This window comes from Drosophila mojavensis, unplaced genomic scaffold (assembly GCF_018153725.1).
Source record: "Drosophila mojavensis isolate 15081-1352.22 unplaced genomic scaffold, ASM1815372v1 contig_74, whole genome shotgun sequence".
NCBI lineage: Eukaryota > Metazoa > Arthropoda > Insecta > Diptera > Drosophilidae > Drosophila > Drosophila mojavensis.
The window spans coordinates 8,047,096-8,064,820 of NW_025318899.1; the positions used below are offsets into that span (position 1 = coordinate 8,047,096).

The window sequence follows — 17,725 nt, forward strand, 5'->3', positions numbered from 1 at the left end:
GGGTGAAGGAGTGCGAGGAGTGCAGATGCTCAACGCTTTGGGTGGTCCAATTGGTTGGCCGTCGCGTCGCGCGAGTGCAATGCGGCGCATGCAAAGCGCATGCCGTCTTCTTCTTGCTCGGCTGTCTTACTCGTCATCGGCATCATCGTGATCATAGCTGTTGTTGTAGTAGCTGTGGTTGCGCTCTTGTTGCTGTTGTTGTATTTGCTTGTTGAATAAAAACCGTTTGCTGATGCCAACAAATTTGACGAACGTCGACGTCAACGTCGGCCAAACTTCAATCGGCGTGCGCACAAAAGCAGAAACTAAAGCAAACAACAACAACAACCACAGCTACATCAGCAGCAGAAGCAGAAGCAACAACAACAGTTAAAGGATGGCAAGGCCTTGAAATAGATATGAGCATGCGTATACATGTGTGCATGTGTCTGTGTGAGTAGTTGTATTGCTCTCTCTCCCACACCTCTACGCACACACACACACACACACACACACACACGGGGCAGACACCGTTTAGCACATGTGTTGCCAGATTGCCTGGGCAAACTCAAGATTAAGATTAATTTCGTCGATAATTTGAAAGAGGAAAAAGAACACAACGCGCAGACACTTTTGGAAAACTTTGCGTGGCGGCTTTTTATGCGTTGAAAGGTTGAGCAGACACACGGCGGCTGCTCATCTCGTATCTGGAAGCTAGCTATGGGCGTGCTCCACACTCAACTGCGGCTCCGTTGCCAGCCTTTAGACACTCTCTTGATAGATGGATGCTCGACCGCCCGTCGATCGTCGACTGCGTCAATCGCTTTGATTTTCGGCACTTTACAAAGCCGTCGAGCAAGTCAATGGGCTGACAACTACAGAAAATAAATACCTAAAACTTGTGAATGCCAGATTAAAGAGTTAGCATATTCTATGTACTAGAAAAATACTGAAAATAATTGCGACATTCCAGTTGGAAAGAATTTACTGTTCATTTGAATGGTCGGCAAAATGGGAGTCCAAAATCGTAAAACTGAGAAATATGTGCAAGTATTTAACTAAAATTAGCAGCATTCAATTTGTTTACATTGAAAAAGTAATAATTACCCAAAATACAGAGAGCCTAAGAAGACAAAAATGTGCTGTATACAATCCCACACACACATATATGTACGCACATAGTCCGATCGATCGGTTGGCTCCTAGACCCAAGGAAAAGTACAGATGAAAAATTAAAAAAAAAAAAAAAAATCGTATTTCGACTGTTGAGTCGGCAGTCGACACAAGTGCGGCCCGTGTCGAGATTTGGTATTGTTTACATTAGCCATAGGGAAAACCGAATCGTACATGGCCATACGGCTGCAACCTGCCCGGGAATGGGGCAGGGAATCCGGGCTGCAGTAGCAGCAGGAAACAAATATCAGTGGCAGTGCAATTGAATTGCCATAAAAACTGGTGCTTTGGCTCTCGAGTCTCGCGTCTCGCGTCTCGGATCTTGGGTCTCGGGTCTGGGTGTGAAATTTATGAATTCCCGTTCCAGTAGCAGCGGCAGCCAGTTGAATATTTTTGTCATGGATGGCAGTGATCTGAGATGAGAGCTACGTGGGAGCTTTTAAGCACCTGCCAGCTGATAGAATGCAGTTTTCCAGCGAATTATGCAATAATCATTTCCAATTGGGTTTCTCTATTTTGCGCCAAATCATTTTAGTATATATCTGATCTAGTTCGGATCGAATTTGTGAGATCGTTGCTAGACTTTGACAGGGGCAGCAGCCTCAAAGTCATAAAATGTCGATGGAACTACACAGTCTTTATTTTATCACTCTTTATGGTTATAATACTTTTTTCTTCTTGTTTCGTTAGTTCCCTGGCCTGGCCAGCTATTTTCGCTTGGATCTTACTTGTTGCTTTATGGCTTTATAATGTCTAGAGCGCTGCGTTTTATGATCTTCGTGTGCTCGCCAGCCAGCAGTGAACTATATATGCAAGTGATTCATGTTGCTGCATAATCTGTGATCTATTATGTGAATTGTTGTGCCTGGGCGCCGCCATTTGGTCAGTTTCCTAAAAATAAGAACATTCGACATTTTTAAAGAGATCTTTCGTCCCGTTCAGTGATTTTAAATGCAGCTCATTTTTTGCTTGGATTTTTCTTATCGCCCTCCTTCTTCTGCCCCTCCTTCTTCTCCCCCTCGTTTGGCTTGCAACGAGGACCTGGGTCACTGCCTGTCTAACAATATGTCATCATTAATATCAAACCGTATTTCAAAGTGACTTGTTCTACGTACGCTTTGTTGGGCAAGGCTTTTCATCAAGTTGCTTCAGATGGCTATTCGTTCCCTTTATTGTTTTGGAGCCCTTACTGGCACTGAGTGCTCGACTGGTGCTTATAAGGCCGTAGCTCAGTCTGAGCGGGAAAGATTTCAACGAACGTCTCATTTCAGAATTTTGTAGAAGGCTTTACTAAAATCTAAAATTTATCTGTAAAGTAAACTAAAAGTGATTTTATTCGAACTTGATTTAGTCAATTTACGTAGCCTGCTTTGCTCTTGCTTTTTAGGGATTTAGGAGATTAATATGGCTTAATATGGATTGGATCTACTTCGACTTAGTGTTGATTGTCAGAATTTCATTTTATATTTTTGCTAATTAAAACTGATAGCTAATTAGTTGTCATTATGAAAATACAAATGCTTAGAGACTCTACTAATTACCAAAACATCGACTTATTCGTATTACAAATCTTTAGATTAATAACTCAACTGACATGTGCCAGACGCCGCAGATTTGCTGGCTCTTGTTTTGGTATTTGAAATTTGGATATTGGATTACACATTCTCCGACTCCTCCGCTACCGGATCTCAAGTGGCGACCACACATTACCGAAAACCCGAGTCCGAGCATCAAGTGTGGACCGCAGCGACAATGTCTGGGAGTCGAAGCCATGTCAAAATATTTGTCAGCGCCTCGTTTTACGCCGTACAATTGAGCGACGGACTGCCGCTGCGTCAGGATGTCGCCAGTAATTAACCCAAATTTAAATATATGCGATCTCCCCCTGCGAGCCACTTGAAAGGCTATGCATTGGTAGTTAGACATATATGTATATATGTGTTAGTATATATGTATGTATATGTATCATTTCATTTTCTGCCCGATTCTCTAGTATTCCACAATTATCATTTATCATAGTCTTTTGTATGCCTAGCTGGAGTTCATGAGATGACTGCCAATTATTCCTGGAGCAGCATGCTCCGACACATCCGATCAAGCATGCCACATGCCACACAGGTGCGCTGTCCCGCAAGGCCAACAGAAAAGAGTCGAAAGGAAAAACAGCGCAATAAAAAACGCTGAAATGTGGAATGAGCTTGAATATAATAAAATGTACAAAAGCCAAGAACAAAGCAAAAAAATTATGTGAGCGACAACAACAACAAGAGCAATAAGAAGCCCAAGAACAATTACCAAGAGGCAATGACGACAATACGCGTCAGTTGAAATGAAACAGATGCCAAAAGTTCGAAGATCGAAGATCGAAGAGCGGCTGCACGCAGCAGCCGTCGCAGTCGCAGCCAACAGCTTGCCACATGCCGCATACTTATGTGAGTTCAACACTTATCACACAATCAGCGAAATTCCGCCTGGGCTGCTGGATTTGCTGGCATTGCAATATTTGTAATTTATATAGCTGGATAGCTGAGGAACGATTAAATCGCATTAATTTCATTGCTGTGGCTGTTTCCTGTTTGCGCTTCCTTTCGCACAGCATTTTCAATTTTCCATTCTCACCTGGCTGGGTGAGTCAACGGATTTTTAAGTGCCGGCTATTATACCAAAAGCTAAACAAAACCCCAAACCAAGTGCCAAGTAAAAATGACTTTTGTGAGCCACAACGGATCGTCTGTCGGTTGCCTTTAAAAGTATTTCGTTTTCTTTAAATTCTCTCCCTCTCTCCCTCTTTTACTTACTCTGCTGCTTTGTCTCTTTCTTTCTTTCTTAATTTTCGGTTCAATTTGGCGCAATTATTGCGCACCGAATAGTCTATAAATTGTTCAATTTTATTGCGCCAGCTTCGACAGCTGAATGCCGCACCAACTGCCCCATTCAACTGAGACTGCCCGTTGCGTGTGCTTTCTCTCTCTCTCTCTCTCTCTCGCTCCCTCTCTCTATCTGTGTATCTCTTACTCACTCTCCCCCTCTCGCTCACTCTGCGTGTGTAGGTTTTTATGATATTGCCACAGTTTGCATGGTAGTTTGGCAATGGCATCCAGATCGCACAATAACTGGCAGCTGGCAGCCAAACACACGTCGTGTTGGCCATCTTGCGCAAATGTCGGCTGCGGCAGCGACGTCGGCAGCGGCGGCCATTTTGAAATTGGAAATCTGAAATTGTAATCCGGTTGAGCAGGCAAGGTGTTTATGGCCCCACTGTCGCTATTTGAGTGCCAAGTGTGGCAACATTCTGGCCAGCCAAAACATAAAAAAAATTGATAAGAAACAAGTTTTAGCTGAGCCAACAAATGTATTTGGCTTGAATAGCTCACGCACTTGAGAGCAAATGTATGATGGTTAGATGAAATCGATGGATCTAGTTATGATAAATTGTTCAGTATGAAGACCTTATGTATAATACATTATGAGTAAATAAATATAGAAAATATTCACTGTGTTAGCTTTTTGTATCGGTTAAGGTCTTGAAATCTTGCTTAAGATGAAATGCTTGATAAACTTATAATTTGTTTATTTTTATATAACTAAAAGTTATTTTTTAAAACTGTTAATATACAATGAATGTAAAAAAAAATATATTAAAGACTTTATTCAGCTGAACAGTTCATTTTCGAAAGATTTCCTTAAACATCTCAAAATGGATGGATTTAAATGAAATTCTTGAACTTTAAGCAATATTTTAATATAAATATATTATGTATTATGTATTTATATATTGATTTATAAATTATGAAAAATCAACAAATAGCATTAATTGAAATAAAAATAGAGAACTACTTAAGAGGTCTCCACTCTCATCATATAAAATCAGATTATATACATCAATAAGTATGCACACAAAACATTTGATATAAAAATGGTTTTGCTTTATAAACATTTGTTTCTTTTCGCTAAATTATTGTATTTGTTCTTCATTCTCACTTTACTGTTTATAAATATATTTATTGCGTTGGCTTGTCACCGAGTTTTATCCAAACAGAATTCCATAAGCAATTCCCTACTTAACGCCCAACCGAATGCTAAAATATCGCATAAATATTTACAAAAAGCAAAGTCGTGGGAAAAAACAATAACAAATTGGTCTTAGATATTTAAAAAATATATTGAAGTATGTGTATGTATGTATATTGTTTCTATTTGGATAATGCGTTCCACATAAAGTAGCCGTAGCACGTGACTCGAGTTCTGCATAAAAGCTGGGGGCATAAACAAATCCGGGAATCTACTTATGAAGACATAAAACCTAACTATTTGGTTAGATCTGGGCTAGGAATTGCAACAAAACAAAAGTGTAAATATTTAAACAAAGAAATGAGCACAGCTAAAGAGTGAGACAGAGATCGATGGAGAGGGAGATAGGGAGAGAGAGGGGACAAATCTTAACTAGAGACTGCATAATTTTGCTCGCAGCAGCGTGTGTGTAAATATTTTGAATTTTTGACTATTTGATTATTTGTTGTCCGGCGGATCAACTGGCTTAATAAACGTTGCGAGCTGCTACGGCGCGGGACGGGGCGAGACGGCGGCATGGCAGGTGGCAGGGCGTGGCCCGAGGAAGCTGCAATTGTTTGCTTTTGCCTGTTGTTGTAGGTCAGTGTGCAAAAACAAATGCGCCGCAGCTCCAACTTGTATATAGAACACCTCCTCGGGGGCGTGGTCGTGGCTGTGGCTGTGGAGGCGGCAAAGGAATCGTGTGTTTAGAGTGTGTTTAATTGTTAAATGTTTATTAAACTACAGCACGAGGCAAGTTTAAACAATGCTGGCCATGGCCGGCATTTGGTATTGTTTGGTATTCTTTTGCATTGCCCAGAGAGCAAGAGGGAGTGGGAGAGGGAGAGGTAGAGGGCGGGGGAGCAAAGGAGTATGAATGAGAGAGAGGTAGAGCATCGCTGAATCAATGGGATCGCCGCTTTGTGTACTACAACTCAACTTGCTGCTGACGGCGGACGCGTCGTATACATAATTTTGTTTACAAACGTCCATAATAGTAAACAATTTGGCCATTTAATAACATTAACATTAAATTAAAAGCAAAACAAACGCCGTACAAGAAGCGAAAATATCAAGTGAGATGAATTGTATATGCTTATCTTTATTATGATTATTTGAACTTGAAACAGGAAAAAACGAGATGTTGATGACGACTTTTGTTTGGGAATTCCCTGATGAAGCCTGTGGGTGGATTATAGAAATAGAGATGGGGAAAGAGAGAGAGAGAGCGAGCGAGAGAGATCGAGAGAGAGAGAGATAAATAGAGAGTAATTGCAATTGCCAGCGGACCACACAAGATCCAGTGTGAGCTGTGTTGGCGGAACTGTTGACCCAGTTAATATGACGCACTGTTTGGCTTTGCCCTGGAATCGATGGCTATAAATACAAGGCGCGATGTCATGTCAAAGAAATTTCGATCGGCCAGGCAGTGGGGGCTAAATGGCTAAACATTTTGCCAGAAAAAAATAAGAAAAATCAAGGAAATGCGACAGGAAAACAGATGAAAATAAAGCAAAATCAAAGAAAGGCCAACAAATTTGTATACAAATTTATATATTTTTAACGCTTTAAATTGATTTATAGCTGCTGTTGTGTTTTTGTTGTTGTTGTTGCTCTGATAAATTCCATTTGCTCTTTGTATTTTGGTCAATGTCATTTAGTAAGAAAAACGATTTCTTTTAAATCTTCTCTCGCACCTGGGCAATTAATTAATCGCCAGAGCCAGAGCCAGAGCCACAGCCACAGCCATAGGCCAATACAATTGGAATTGTATTGTTTCGGATGCCTGTTTAATTTATTCCTCACTCACAATAAATTCGTTTTTCTTGCTTTCTGGATGTGCAGCAACGAAAACAGCACGCAAAAACCGAAATAAGAAATAATAATAATCAAACGTAAAAATAATTTATGGCCTGTCCGCAGAGACCAGCAGAAAAATGGCATACACATACATATGCATGTACATAAATATATATATATATATATATATATATGTAAATACATATATACATGACTTTAAATGCTGTGCTGAAAAATGCTCCACAATTGCCCCCCAGAATTGTTGCCGTTGTTGTTGTTGTTGTTGTTGTTGTTGTTGCTTTGCGGTTATTGTCTGCGAGTTCCGCGAAAAGTTCTCTGAAATGGCGAGTGCTTTGGCAAATTGTCTGCTTCTGATATATTTGCCAAATGAAATTAAAATATCTTTCAGGCCACGCAAAAGTCAAATAAAATTCCACAAAACAAAAGGAAGAAAATAATAAGAATTGATTATATAGCTAACAAAATTGTGCGCTGTCGTTGTTGTTGTTGCTGTTGCTGCCCGCAGCGCCAATCGCGCCTGACGCATTCGACAAATAGAATTCGTTTAATGTAAACAAAACTCCGCCTCCGTGTGCCTCTCTCTGTATGTATGCATGTGTGTGTGTGTGCGTGTATTTGGGGATTGAAACGTTGCCCGATCTCTTGGCACCAAAAAAACAGAAAAACGAAAAAAGCAAGTTGCGTGTGTGGAGAGCAGAGCGTAGAACGTAATGCGCAGAGAGCTGAGAGATGAGAGCTGAGAGCGGCCTCGTCGCCATCGTCAACGTCGCGTCGTCACGGTCGCGAGTCGGCGTAGTGCTGACAGCAATGGCGTCACTCAGGGAACGGCCACAATGCATGGAGCCACAGCCAGCAGCAGCAGAAGCAGCGGCAGAGACCCAGGCCCGGACCCGTGCCCATACCCGTACCCGGAGGCGAGCCATACAGAGAACGACTAAATCAATTAACAGCTCGTTTGAATGCCGCGCCAGGGCATTGGGAACAAACGGCAACGGCCATCGGTTTCCTTTCGATGAGTGCCAAATGTTAGTTCATTTGCACTAATTGGGGTTTCGAGATCTGGGTTTCCCAACTATTTATTAACTGTTGACTGTGCCAGAAACAGGAGACCGACACGCTCGACGTGGGCACAATCTCTCTATGCTAATAACGTGTCTCATTCTAGGAATTATTTAACACTGTATGGCATTTGTATAATAATAATCTAGGTATATGAAGAAATTTTCTTAAAATTAATTTATTCACTTGGCTTTGGTATTGCAGGAGCTCTATAATAGGTATGCAAATTTTTAATTTGATTGAATTGGAATTAATTAATAGCATTATTCAATATGTGTATCAAGATTTCAATGATAAATTGTAATCAAAACTCAGCTATCGAACGATAATCCCTTCAGGTTCAGTATCATTTCATAAAATATAAATCACAAGAAAAGGAGTGTGCAAGAGAGAGAGAGAAAGAGAGAGAGCGAGATAAAAAGAGAAGACTTCTGAACAAAATTTGTAATTAAGTTATCCAATCAGACCTAAACATAATAATGGCTATTCAAGTAGAATAGAAACTTATTAAAGATTTTGCTTCTGAGAGAGAGAGAGAGAGAGAGTGAGAAGACTTTACTTCACTTTTAATATTTTGAGCGAGGCCTCCAAGCTTGAAGGTCGCAAATTTATAGCAACAAAAACTTGACAGACTTATAGAAATATAGTAGATTGCCTATATAACTAGAACTAAACTAACGAACGACTATAAGCCAAGAAGTCAGTATCAAAAGTATCGATATTTACTTCTCTCTCTCTCTCTCTTTTCTCTCTCTGTGCAGATGACTTTTCTAATGCTCGAAGTCGAAACTCTAGGATAACTGTTAGTCGGATAATTGTTTATATATTTCCTTATACACATGCAATACCATTGAGAAAAGAAACTCTATTCAATTGGATCGTTTGACCAGCTCGCTCGTATTGCTGCAGTTCTGAGTCAAAGACCCAGCCGCACGCTGTCTGTTCCTGGATGTTTGTCATGCCAATGCGTAGCTCAGGCTCCAATGGCACTAACCACAGATATGTCACATGCAGTGCTACCTATACGCAAAACAGATCCAGAGAGAGACAGAGGGAGAGGAACAGAGAAGCAGCGAACCAAATGGCAGGCCAATTAGCTGCAAATCGAATTGGAAATGCGAGAGTGAGCGGCGCGCAGGCAGCCGAGAGAGGAAGAGTGCGAGCGAGAGCGGGAGAGTGAGAGCGCATTTGCGTAAGGCGTAGGCGAACTAAAAAAAGAATATGTATGCTCCGATCAAGTGGAGCGTCGACCATCGAGGCCCGAGCACAATTCAGAGCGATGAGAACGTTGAGATCGCCAACAGCTTGCAGTTAGTCGAGAATAGCGAAGCCGCGCGGTCGTATCACCAAAGGCAACGGATCAAACTGAGAAACCAATAGTAATACAAAATAAAAGAAACTTTGAAACTGTGAACTGAAGATAGAACTTGGCTAAAAAGCAAAGACTTCGATTTGGCAAGTAGAGAAAGTGCGTAAAATGATCAAGAGCGAGGAAGTGGCATCTGAGCTGAGCAGCCGCACAATGATTGCTGACCCACTGGGTGGCTTTGTGGGTGGCTCACACTATCATCCGCATCACACGCATCATGCGCTGGGCAGCGGTGCCCAGCATCTGCATGCACACACCTTTACGCATCACACACCCTCGCACCTGTATCGCGCTGGGAATGCGCTGCCCGCTGGCAATTTCCAAGTGATGGGCGGCGATTCACCCACAGAGTTGGTCGACGAGAAGCCAAACATTAGCTATATGGAGCGCAAGTACTATGCGCCCACGCTGGAGGCCACGGGCAGTGCCACGCCCAACGCACAGCACTATGGGCTGAGTGCACTGCACAGCATGGGCACGCCGCCGGCATCGTCGAGTCCGATTCCGCCATATGGCGTGCTGATGCCAGCCCACTCCGTTGGCTCCGTCTCGCCCAATTCCAGCTCCAAGACGCCCACCGATCAGGACATGTGCATCAGCTCGTCGGTGGTGAAGCCGCTGCAGCTCCAGCACATTAACCACCAATATGCCTCCACCATCAAGTACTGCACCAACAACACCATAGTCAGCGCCAATGACTACCATCAGCTGGCTTTGCACGAATCGGAGCAGCAGCAACAACAGCAGCAGCAGCAACAACAACAGCAGCAACAACAGCAACAGCAACAACAGCAGCAGCAACAGCAACAACAACAACAACAACAGCAGCACTCTCCCGGCGGCTACATGCCACGCCACTCCGCCTCGCCCACCCAGGTCATTGCGAATACCCACGGACATGGCATGTCTGTGCTGAACTACTCGAGTGCCAGCTCCTCGCCTGCCAAGTCACTCAACGGCTCCGAGACGCCAGGCACGAGCGCAGCTCACGACAGTGCCAATGCACAGCAGTCGAAGGTGAGTGGCTCCAGTTCTCAAGATATCAGCACTCCGGATACCACCAAGAAATCCGGCACTCGTCGTCCCGAGAAACCAGCTCTAAGCTACATCAACATGATCGGGCATGCCATCAAGGAGTCGCCCACGGGCAAACTGACGCTCAGCGAGATCTACGCATATCTGCAAAAGAGGTGGGTACCATATCTCAAGTACAGTATATATTAATGTCGATACATACATATATTGGAAACTGAGCTCGGTCGGTCGAGTCCCGTTGTTATATAATTAAAACCACTTGAGATTGAGGCTATAATGCGCAGTATTGAATGTCGTCCAACATGTGTGAAGCTTAAGAGTTTGAAAGGCTTTTTATGTCGTGGGCTTTTTGCGTCTGAGCCCAGCCAGGCAGCTCCAATGTCAGAAGTTGTTGGAGTTTGTAGGAATGGTTCAAGTTTTTAAAATAATATAAAATAGAAGACTATTTCATATAGACAGTTTGATAGTAAGTTTTATATATAACTATTCTCAAGTAATCTCATACATATATCCTATTAGCTATTAGTTAAATAGTCGTAAATAAAAAGTATCCACTCTGATATCTAAAGCATCGCCTAGTAAAATAATCTCCCCTTATAGAGATTGCCAATAATAACAATTTATTATTTATATATTATTTTATGAGAAGTAAATGTAAAACTCTTTAAGTCTAAGCAATCTGGCTAAGAGCGCTAAAGTATGGCTCAGCTTTTGGCTCTTGTCGGCCATTGCATTCCCAAGTGCCGCAGCCAGTAACAGAATCTCATGTGACCAGCTGGGGCCCATTACCGACATCGACACCCAGCCATTGGGTACCGGACACCGGGCCCAGATAAGGCCAACACGAGAGTTGCTGGGAGCGGGGTGCTGGGTGCGGGGAGAGAGTGGCTAGGCACCTAAAAGTGTTTCGATTTTCATGTGTCGCTTGCGTTTATTTACTCTCCTCCAATATTATTTAGTCAACAAAAATATGATCAGTTCCAGTTACCCCAGCCCAGCGCCAAGGCCCGAGCTCAATGGCCACGCTGGAGCTCTCTGTCAGGCGCATCCTTTTGATTGCTCATATTTCTCAGAGCATGGCACTTTATATGTTTGGGTATTGGCGACGATCACGACTGGGAACCAGACAAAGGCGGAACGGAATGGGCCATGGCAACGCTTGAATGCAAAATGCGTGAGAGGATTTAGCGCTGACAACGATTGTTTGTTGTTGCCCATGTCTGAGAGCCCGAAAATTTTTAATTGACTTTTGTGACGGACACTCAAAGCTCATTAGAATAAAGAGAGATAGATAGAGGGAGAGAGTAAGAGATACTATGAGAGAGGGTTGAGAGGGGAGTTATATTGGATGTGCAGCTGAAACCAATTGCTTATATAAATAAACTGAATCTGAATCTGTGGCTGTCTCTGTTTTTGCTTGCAGTTATGAATTCTTTCGTGGACCCTACGTGGGCTGGAAGAACTCGGTGCGTCACAATCTCAGCCTGAACGAGTGCTTCAAGAAGCTGCCCAAGGGCATGGGCGTCGGCAAGCCCGGCAAGGGCAACTACTGGACCATCGATGAGAATTCGGCGCACTTGTTCGAGGACGAGGGCAGTCTGCGACGTCGTCCACGCGGCTATCGTTCCAAGATCAAGGTCAAGACGTATACAGTTAATCCGAACAGCTTCTACACCGGCAGCTATGCCGATGCGGGCATGGTAAGCTTCCTATATTCACATTAAAGGCAAATATTTCATTCACTTTTTCCACACCTGCAGGACAATGCCAACTTCTATGCAACGCCCGCCTATGCCAGCTACGATTACAGCGCTGCAGCTGCAGGTCCCTCGGCTGGGCAGGGCTTCAGCGATGCCTGGAACGTGCATGCGGCTCACAGTGGGGCGCCATCTGTTGGCGTTGGCACGCTGCCGCAGTACTCCAACATCACCTGCCTCACGGCCGTGGGCAACAATCTGAATGGCTCCCCCACTCCTCCGTTGGCACACTCGGCTCTGGGCATGTCCTCGACGGTGGGCCCCTCCAGCTCGCCCGGGGCGGCGCTTCAAAGTGATTATGCGCCAGCTGCCAGTCTCGTGGCTGCCGGCTACTCCTATACAACAAGTGGCAACGGCTTGGATAACGGTAAGTGCCCCACTGAGCCAGTGCGTCGCGCTCTCTGCCTGGGTGTTCCTGTCAATCAGAGCCGTTTAATCGCTCACTGAGTTCACAGGGTGTGCGTGTGTGTGCGGGGCATTTTGATCTCGAATTACCACCGCATAGCAACACATGGTACGAGTTTTATTGCTGCCGCTGTCGACGTCACCGTCGCCGTCGCCTTCGCCTTCGGAGTCCGCGGCAGCATCGGCGTCTCGGCACTGTGTGAATTTTAACGCCCGATCATAAAATGCGCTTTTTAATCGTGTCTTGTTTGTTTCCTCTGCTTGGGCTATTTCGCAGGTCTGCGCTCCATGTCGCTGCAGCAGCTGCCGGCATTGTCCTCCATACAGACGTCGCAGTCGCAATCGCATCATCATCATCATTCACATCATTCGCAACACCCGCATCATGGCAGCATGACGCCGCCGCCATCTCAATCGGGCAACCATGCCGATCGTTCGCCAATCGATTTCAAACCGGTTTACCTGCCCATGACTCCGCCTCCGACAGCGGTGAATGGCGGCTACTATGAGACAATCAAATATTCAAATTAGCTTAGCCAAATCTGATTAGCCCTGTAATCCTCTACATCTATGAGTTATTTTGCATTATTACCTCAAAGGATAATCAATTAATAAGTGTTAGGCCCTAAGTAGTTGCAGACAAATTTAGTTGCTTAAAGCGTAAGCAAAATTAATTATTATCAAATAAAGTATATTAAATTAGCATGTATTTATAAAGCAAATAGTCAAGCATTGTTTGTGATCAATCTGTTCAAATTGTCTATAAATATGTTCGACTGGCAGATGCCTTATAATCAATTGTACTCTTAAATATTCAGTTTATATTTTTCTTTGCTACTATTCTCGGCTTATAAGTTTCTTATTATAAAATAAAATAAAAACACATGATATTAAATATATAAATACAATTTTCATTTTTCTTGGTATATTATAATAATAATTAGAACTAACATTATATAATTAATAATCTATACATAGTTGTGAAAAACTGGGATAGATTTTAAAATAATCAATATGACAGAAAACCCAAAATCCTAAAAAGTTGTACGCATAAAAATATTTTTGATAGAGATTCTAAAAAATACCAATTTTTAAATTTTAAAATTGCGCGCAATGTACAGAGGGAATTTAGTGAATTTACGCACAGCCAACTTCAAGTAAGCAGCATAATTGCGTGCAGTGAAGTTGGCTGTGGTACATGAAAGCAGTGCTCGCAACGCAGTGCACTGCTTAGCTATACACTGCTTGAAACGAGTCGTTATTTAAATTTTACTTTAGAATGTTCATTTTCCAACAGTCTGGCAGCATTTGCTGAAATTTGTTTTTAACAATTCCTTTCAAATTTTCATTTTCGCGCCTATTTAACAAAAAATACTGCGTACTGTGTACATGTTCAGAGACAAGACAAACTAAATTATTTATAGCTGAAATTGGTGTATACTAACTTTTGATAAAATAGTGTAAGCCTTAAGTTCAAGCTATTTATGATGTGTCAAAGGTTTGCTATTCGCATTCTCTTTTATTTATTTGAGATTTTTAAAATAAAATAGAAAATAATTTGCACCTATTTATTTATTTACTATTGTACCTGTTGTATAACTTACAATTTATAGTATTTAATATTAATCTAATTATGTATACCCGTGTTAGTTGAAATGCTAAGCACCCACTCAAGATGAAGCGAACTAACCAGCTCAAAGGATAATAATATTCGCTCAGTATTTAAATCTAATTCCAGGCACATGCCCACCGCATTGTCCTACAGATTAGCAATCCAATTATTCAGTTAATTGTCTCACCTTTATGGGCAAATTAAAATCTCATGCAGAGTCAAATGGAACGCAATGCAAAGGCCAAGGCAACCCAAACTGAGCCTTTGAACTGACCATTGTGCGGGCCAAAAGGTAAAGGCAGCAGAAATCGCATCAAGAAGTCGTCGCCATTGATAATTATCGCCAGAGACGAAGACGGGGATGAAGCTGAAACGATGACGATGAGGATGAGGATGAGGACTAGGATGTGGTCAAAGGAGACTCAATCTTAGTAAAACCAAAAGACAAACAGTGAAACGGCAGTCGAGGTAACTTTTGAGTGAAAAATTTTACAGTCAAAGGATAATCGGGATTAAATCTTCTTGAAAAGTTAATGTTTACACACGCACCTACCGTTGGCGATGCGCCGATGACAACGGCAAAAGGCAGCAAAAAAAAAAAAAAAAAGAGAGAAAAAAGATGCAAAAATTATGAAAATATTGTCACAAGTGCTGCAGCCAGCGCTGCGTTGTCCAGCGACGGCAGCGATGGCAGTGGCATTCGCAGTGGCAGGACAATTGCAGGCGGCAATCAAAACATGCAATTGTCCTTTTTCGTTCCGTTTCGAATTGAACTGAGAGCTGCGAACTGAGAGCTGAGAGCTGAGGCCGAGCCGTCGTAAGAGGATTTGTGCGTCAAATAAACACACGAACAGAACCACAATCGAACCCAGGCCCAGGCCCAGGACCAGTCCGAGTGCCAGGACAACGGTCAGAGCTGCTCGGGCAGACTGTGAAAAACCGAAAACCAAATCGAAGATGCAGCCACAGCAGCAGCAGCAGCACCAGCCTACATAAATAAATAAATAAAATGATTTGAACATTTTTAATTTTTGCCAAAAAATAAAGGAGAATCCTACGTTTTTCTTTGCGCTAAAATAAACATTTTTTTTTAAAACGTAGTTTTTATTTATTTTAAATTTATGCGAAATTAAAAACGTTTTTTGCAAGGATTTTCGACTGGCGAATGTTTTCATAGGCACGCATAGCAAATTGCCAGGTTCCAAACTATTTGCCTCCCCATCTCTCTATCTGTCTCTCTATCTCTCTGTCTGCCTGTGAAAGGAAATATTTATAGTGTGCAACAATAGATCGATGGATCCTTTATATAGCGAATTCTATTGCCAATTTTACATTCGAATCGTTTACACACAAAGTCTCGAGTATGTCGCGCGTATTTCCCCATATAAATAAACAAAAGTCTTGTTCGAATAACATGGCATGGAATATTTATAAAATAAACATTAGACCAGCGCAGCAACAACAGCAGCAGCAGCAGCATCAACAACAACAACAATACAAGTTTAGAGTCTTGAATGAAATAGCTCCGTAGACGGCATTGGAGACTCTGTTTTATGAATGAATTAAGCGCTGCAATGCAAAGTGTTTGAGTTATGCTCGGGCAGGTATAACACATTTCTTCAATGGGTTGTGAACGGCTGCGACTCTGCGAATGAATATAAAACTTAATATATGCCAGAGAATTCATTCAACTGTGCCGCTCGCCTCAGTTAAGTTGAATATTCAACTAGTCTTTCAGCTTTCTTGCAACAGACAAATGCTGCGTTTGGAGATGTTCAAATTGTGAAAGGCTATTCAAGGGAAAGTGAGAAAATATGAGTAAAATTATTTATAAAGTAGAGTTGAAGAATTGTAAATAAAGAAGATCATAATTTTCTTTGAGTTATATAAGTTTTTAATAAACTGAATCGAAATACCTATCGATCTTTTAATTAAGATTTATTAAACTTAATTAAAATCTCACTGACTCTTCAATACATTTGCTTCTGCTTTAATTATTTAATTTTCTACAATTCACCTAATTGAGGTTTTTAGGTATTTAATAATTTTATTTTAATTCCAATTATTCTTCAAAAACTGTTGTTTATTCAATAACATTTTCTTTTAATTTCATGAATTAACTTATCCAATTCAATGTAATTACCATTTCCATTTATTAATACAAGTATTTAATTAGCATGCCATTTGAAGATGTCCCATTCCTTAATTCTCTGCGCACTTCAGTTGCGAATTTTCGTGGAAAAGCGCATAGAACTGAAGCATCAGCTCATTACTTAAGCAAAAAGTACACACCTCAGAGCGCTCCCGTTTTGGCCCGCAGCAGGAGCGTGGCCGGGCCCAGGAGCTGGCCACACCCACACACACCCAGCCGGCGGCTGACTACTGCTGGGCAATAAAAACTGTAAAACCGCAAATAAGCCACAAAACCGCAGGACACGCGCGGCATAAGCAAAGCAAAGCAAAGCAAACCAGGCAATGCGACCAGGCACCAACAGCTTCCTCATCATCATCATCATCATTATCGCTCGTGGGGGGGAAAACCGACCATATGAAACGGTAGCACGAGTTCCGCACGTCACAGACCAGGTAAACTCTCCAGCTAAGCCATGGACCGGGGAAATACCCAATCGAAATTCTGCTGGTTTCATTAAGAATTCCCGCGGCGCGCATTAAAGTCTAAACATGCCAACCCCGCAGCCAGCAAAAAGTTTTCCCCTGCTGATCGAACGCGCTTAAGCATTATGATGATTAGCATCCGGTGATTGGTGTTTTGGCTGACCACAAGGATTGGTGTTCAGGTAGCTTAAGACTTAGCGCCGCCGTCTTGCCATGAATTTCCGCTGCTTTAGGCCTAAAACCGGAAGATTTTCACCATGATTATGATTGCGATTATGATTATTATGATTAAACTAATAGCGGAAATTTCCCAGCTGCTCGCAACCCCTTCAATCCACATTCCACATCCCTACTCCCACATCCCATGCTCACATCAAATTTCTTGGAAAAACAAAACCAAAATTTTGTATCTACAACTAATCTGCTAAATTGGCTATGCAAAAGAACGAACTACGTATGCATAATGAGAGCTCGAACCATATACAAATCATAAATTTTAATGAGTGGCCAATATTGAGCGAACCAACCAACCACCCAGCCGCCCAGTCACCCAGCCATCTAGCCAGCCAACCACCCAACACCCTCAACAACGCCCAGCAACCCGGTCGTTCCACCACCCACCCCGCATACACCCATAAATGTTACTATCCAACGAGAAAAGCAACCACGAGCGAGCCACTGCAGTGTGCAAGCAGTGCAATGAATGCGCCATTGCTGCGCTCTTGGTCTCTCTCACTCTTTGCTGCTTAGCTATGTGTGCAGTGCAGGCCACGCCTTCCATTGGCTGCGCATTCGTTTGTGGCTGCGCTTGTGTGAGTGCGCGCTGGCTCGTGTGTATGTGTGTGCGTG

At 42.5% G+C, this 17,725-nt stretch overlaps 1 protein-coding gene and 1 long non-coding RNA gene across 2 annotated transcripts; both read left to right on the forward strand.

The window, feature by feature from the left end:
- The first annotated feature begins 2,520 nt into the window (after positions 1 to 2,520).
- Positions 2,521 to 3,708, forward strand: LOC122757580. The gene is made up of 2 exons (XR_006357665.1): positions 2,521 to 3,104; positions 3,172 to 3,708. It is a non-coding gene; the product is annotated as an uncharacterized LOC122757580 (long non-coding RNA).
- A 5,176-nt stretch (positions 3,709 to 8,884) lies between these two features.
- On the forward strand, positions 8,885 to 13,551 carry LOC6581764 (forkhead box protein biniou). Its single transcript, XM_032731713.2, has 4 exons — positions 8,885 to 10,641; positions 11,910 to 12,186; positions 12,247 to 12,610; positions 12,926 to 13,551. The coding sequence occupies exons 1-4, from the start codon at positions 9,560 to 9,562 to the stop codon at positions 13,177 to 13,179; spliced, it is 1,977 nt and encodes a 658-aa protein (XP_032587604.1). The 5' UTR covers positions 8,885 to 9,559; the 3' UTR covers positions 13,180 to 13,551.
- Positions 13,552 to 17,725: the final 4,174 nt, after the last annotated feature.

What these genes read in the sequence shown, in the direction of transcription:
- LOC6581764 (XM_032731713.2), top strand. Translation starts at nt 9,560, where the DNA reads ATGATCAAGAGCGAGGAAGTGGCATCTGAGCTGAGCAGCCGCACAATG. An exon ending in GCTATGCCGATGCGGGCATG is followed by an intron (nt 12,187 to 12,246) that starts GTAAGCTTCCTA and finishes CCACACCTGCAG; the next exon opens with GACAATGCCAACTTCTATGC. An exon ending in TGGCAACGGCTTGGATAACG is followed by an intron (nt 12,611 to 12,925) that starts GTAAGTGCCCCA and finishes GCTATTTCGCAG; the next exon opens with GTCTGCGCTCCATGTCGCTG.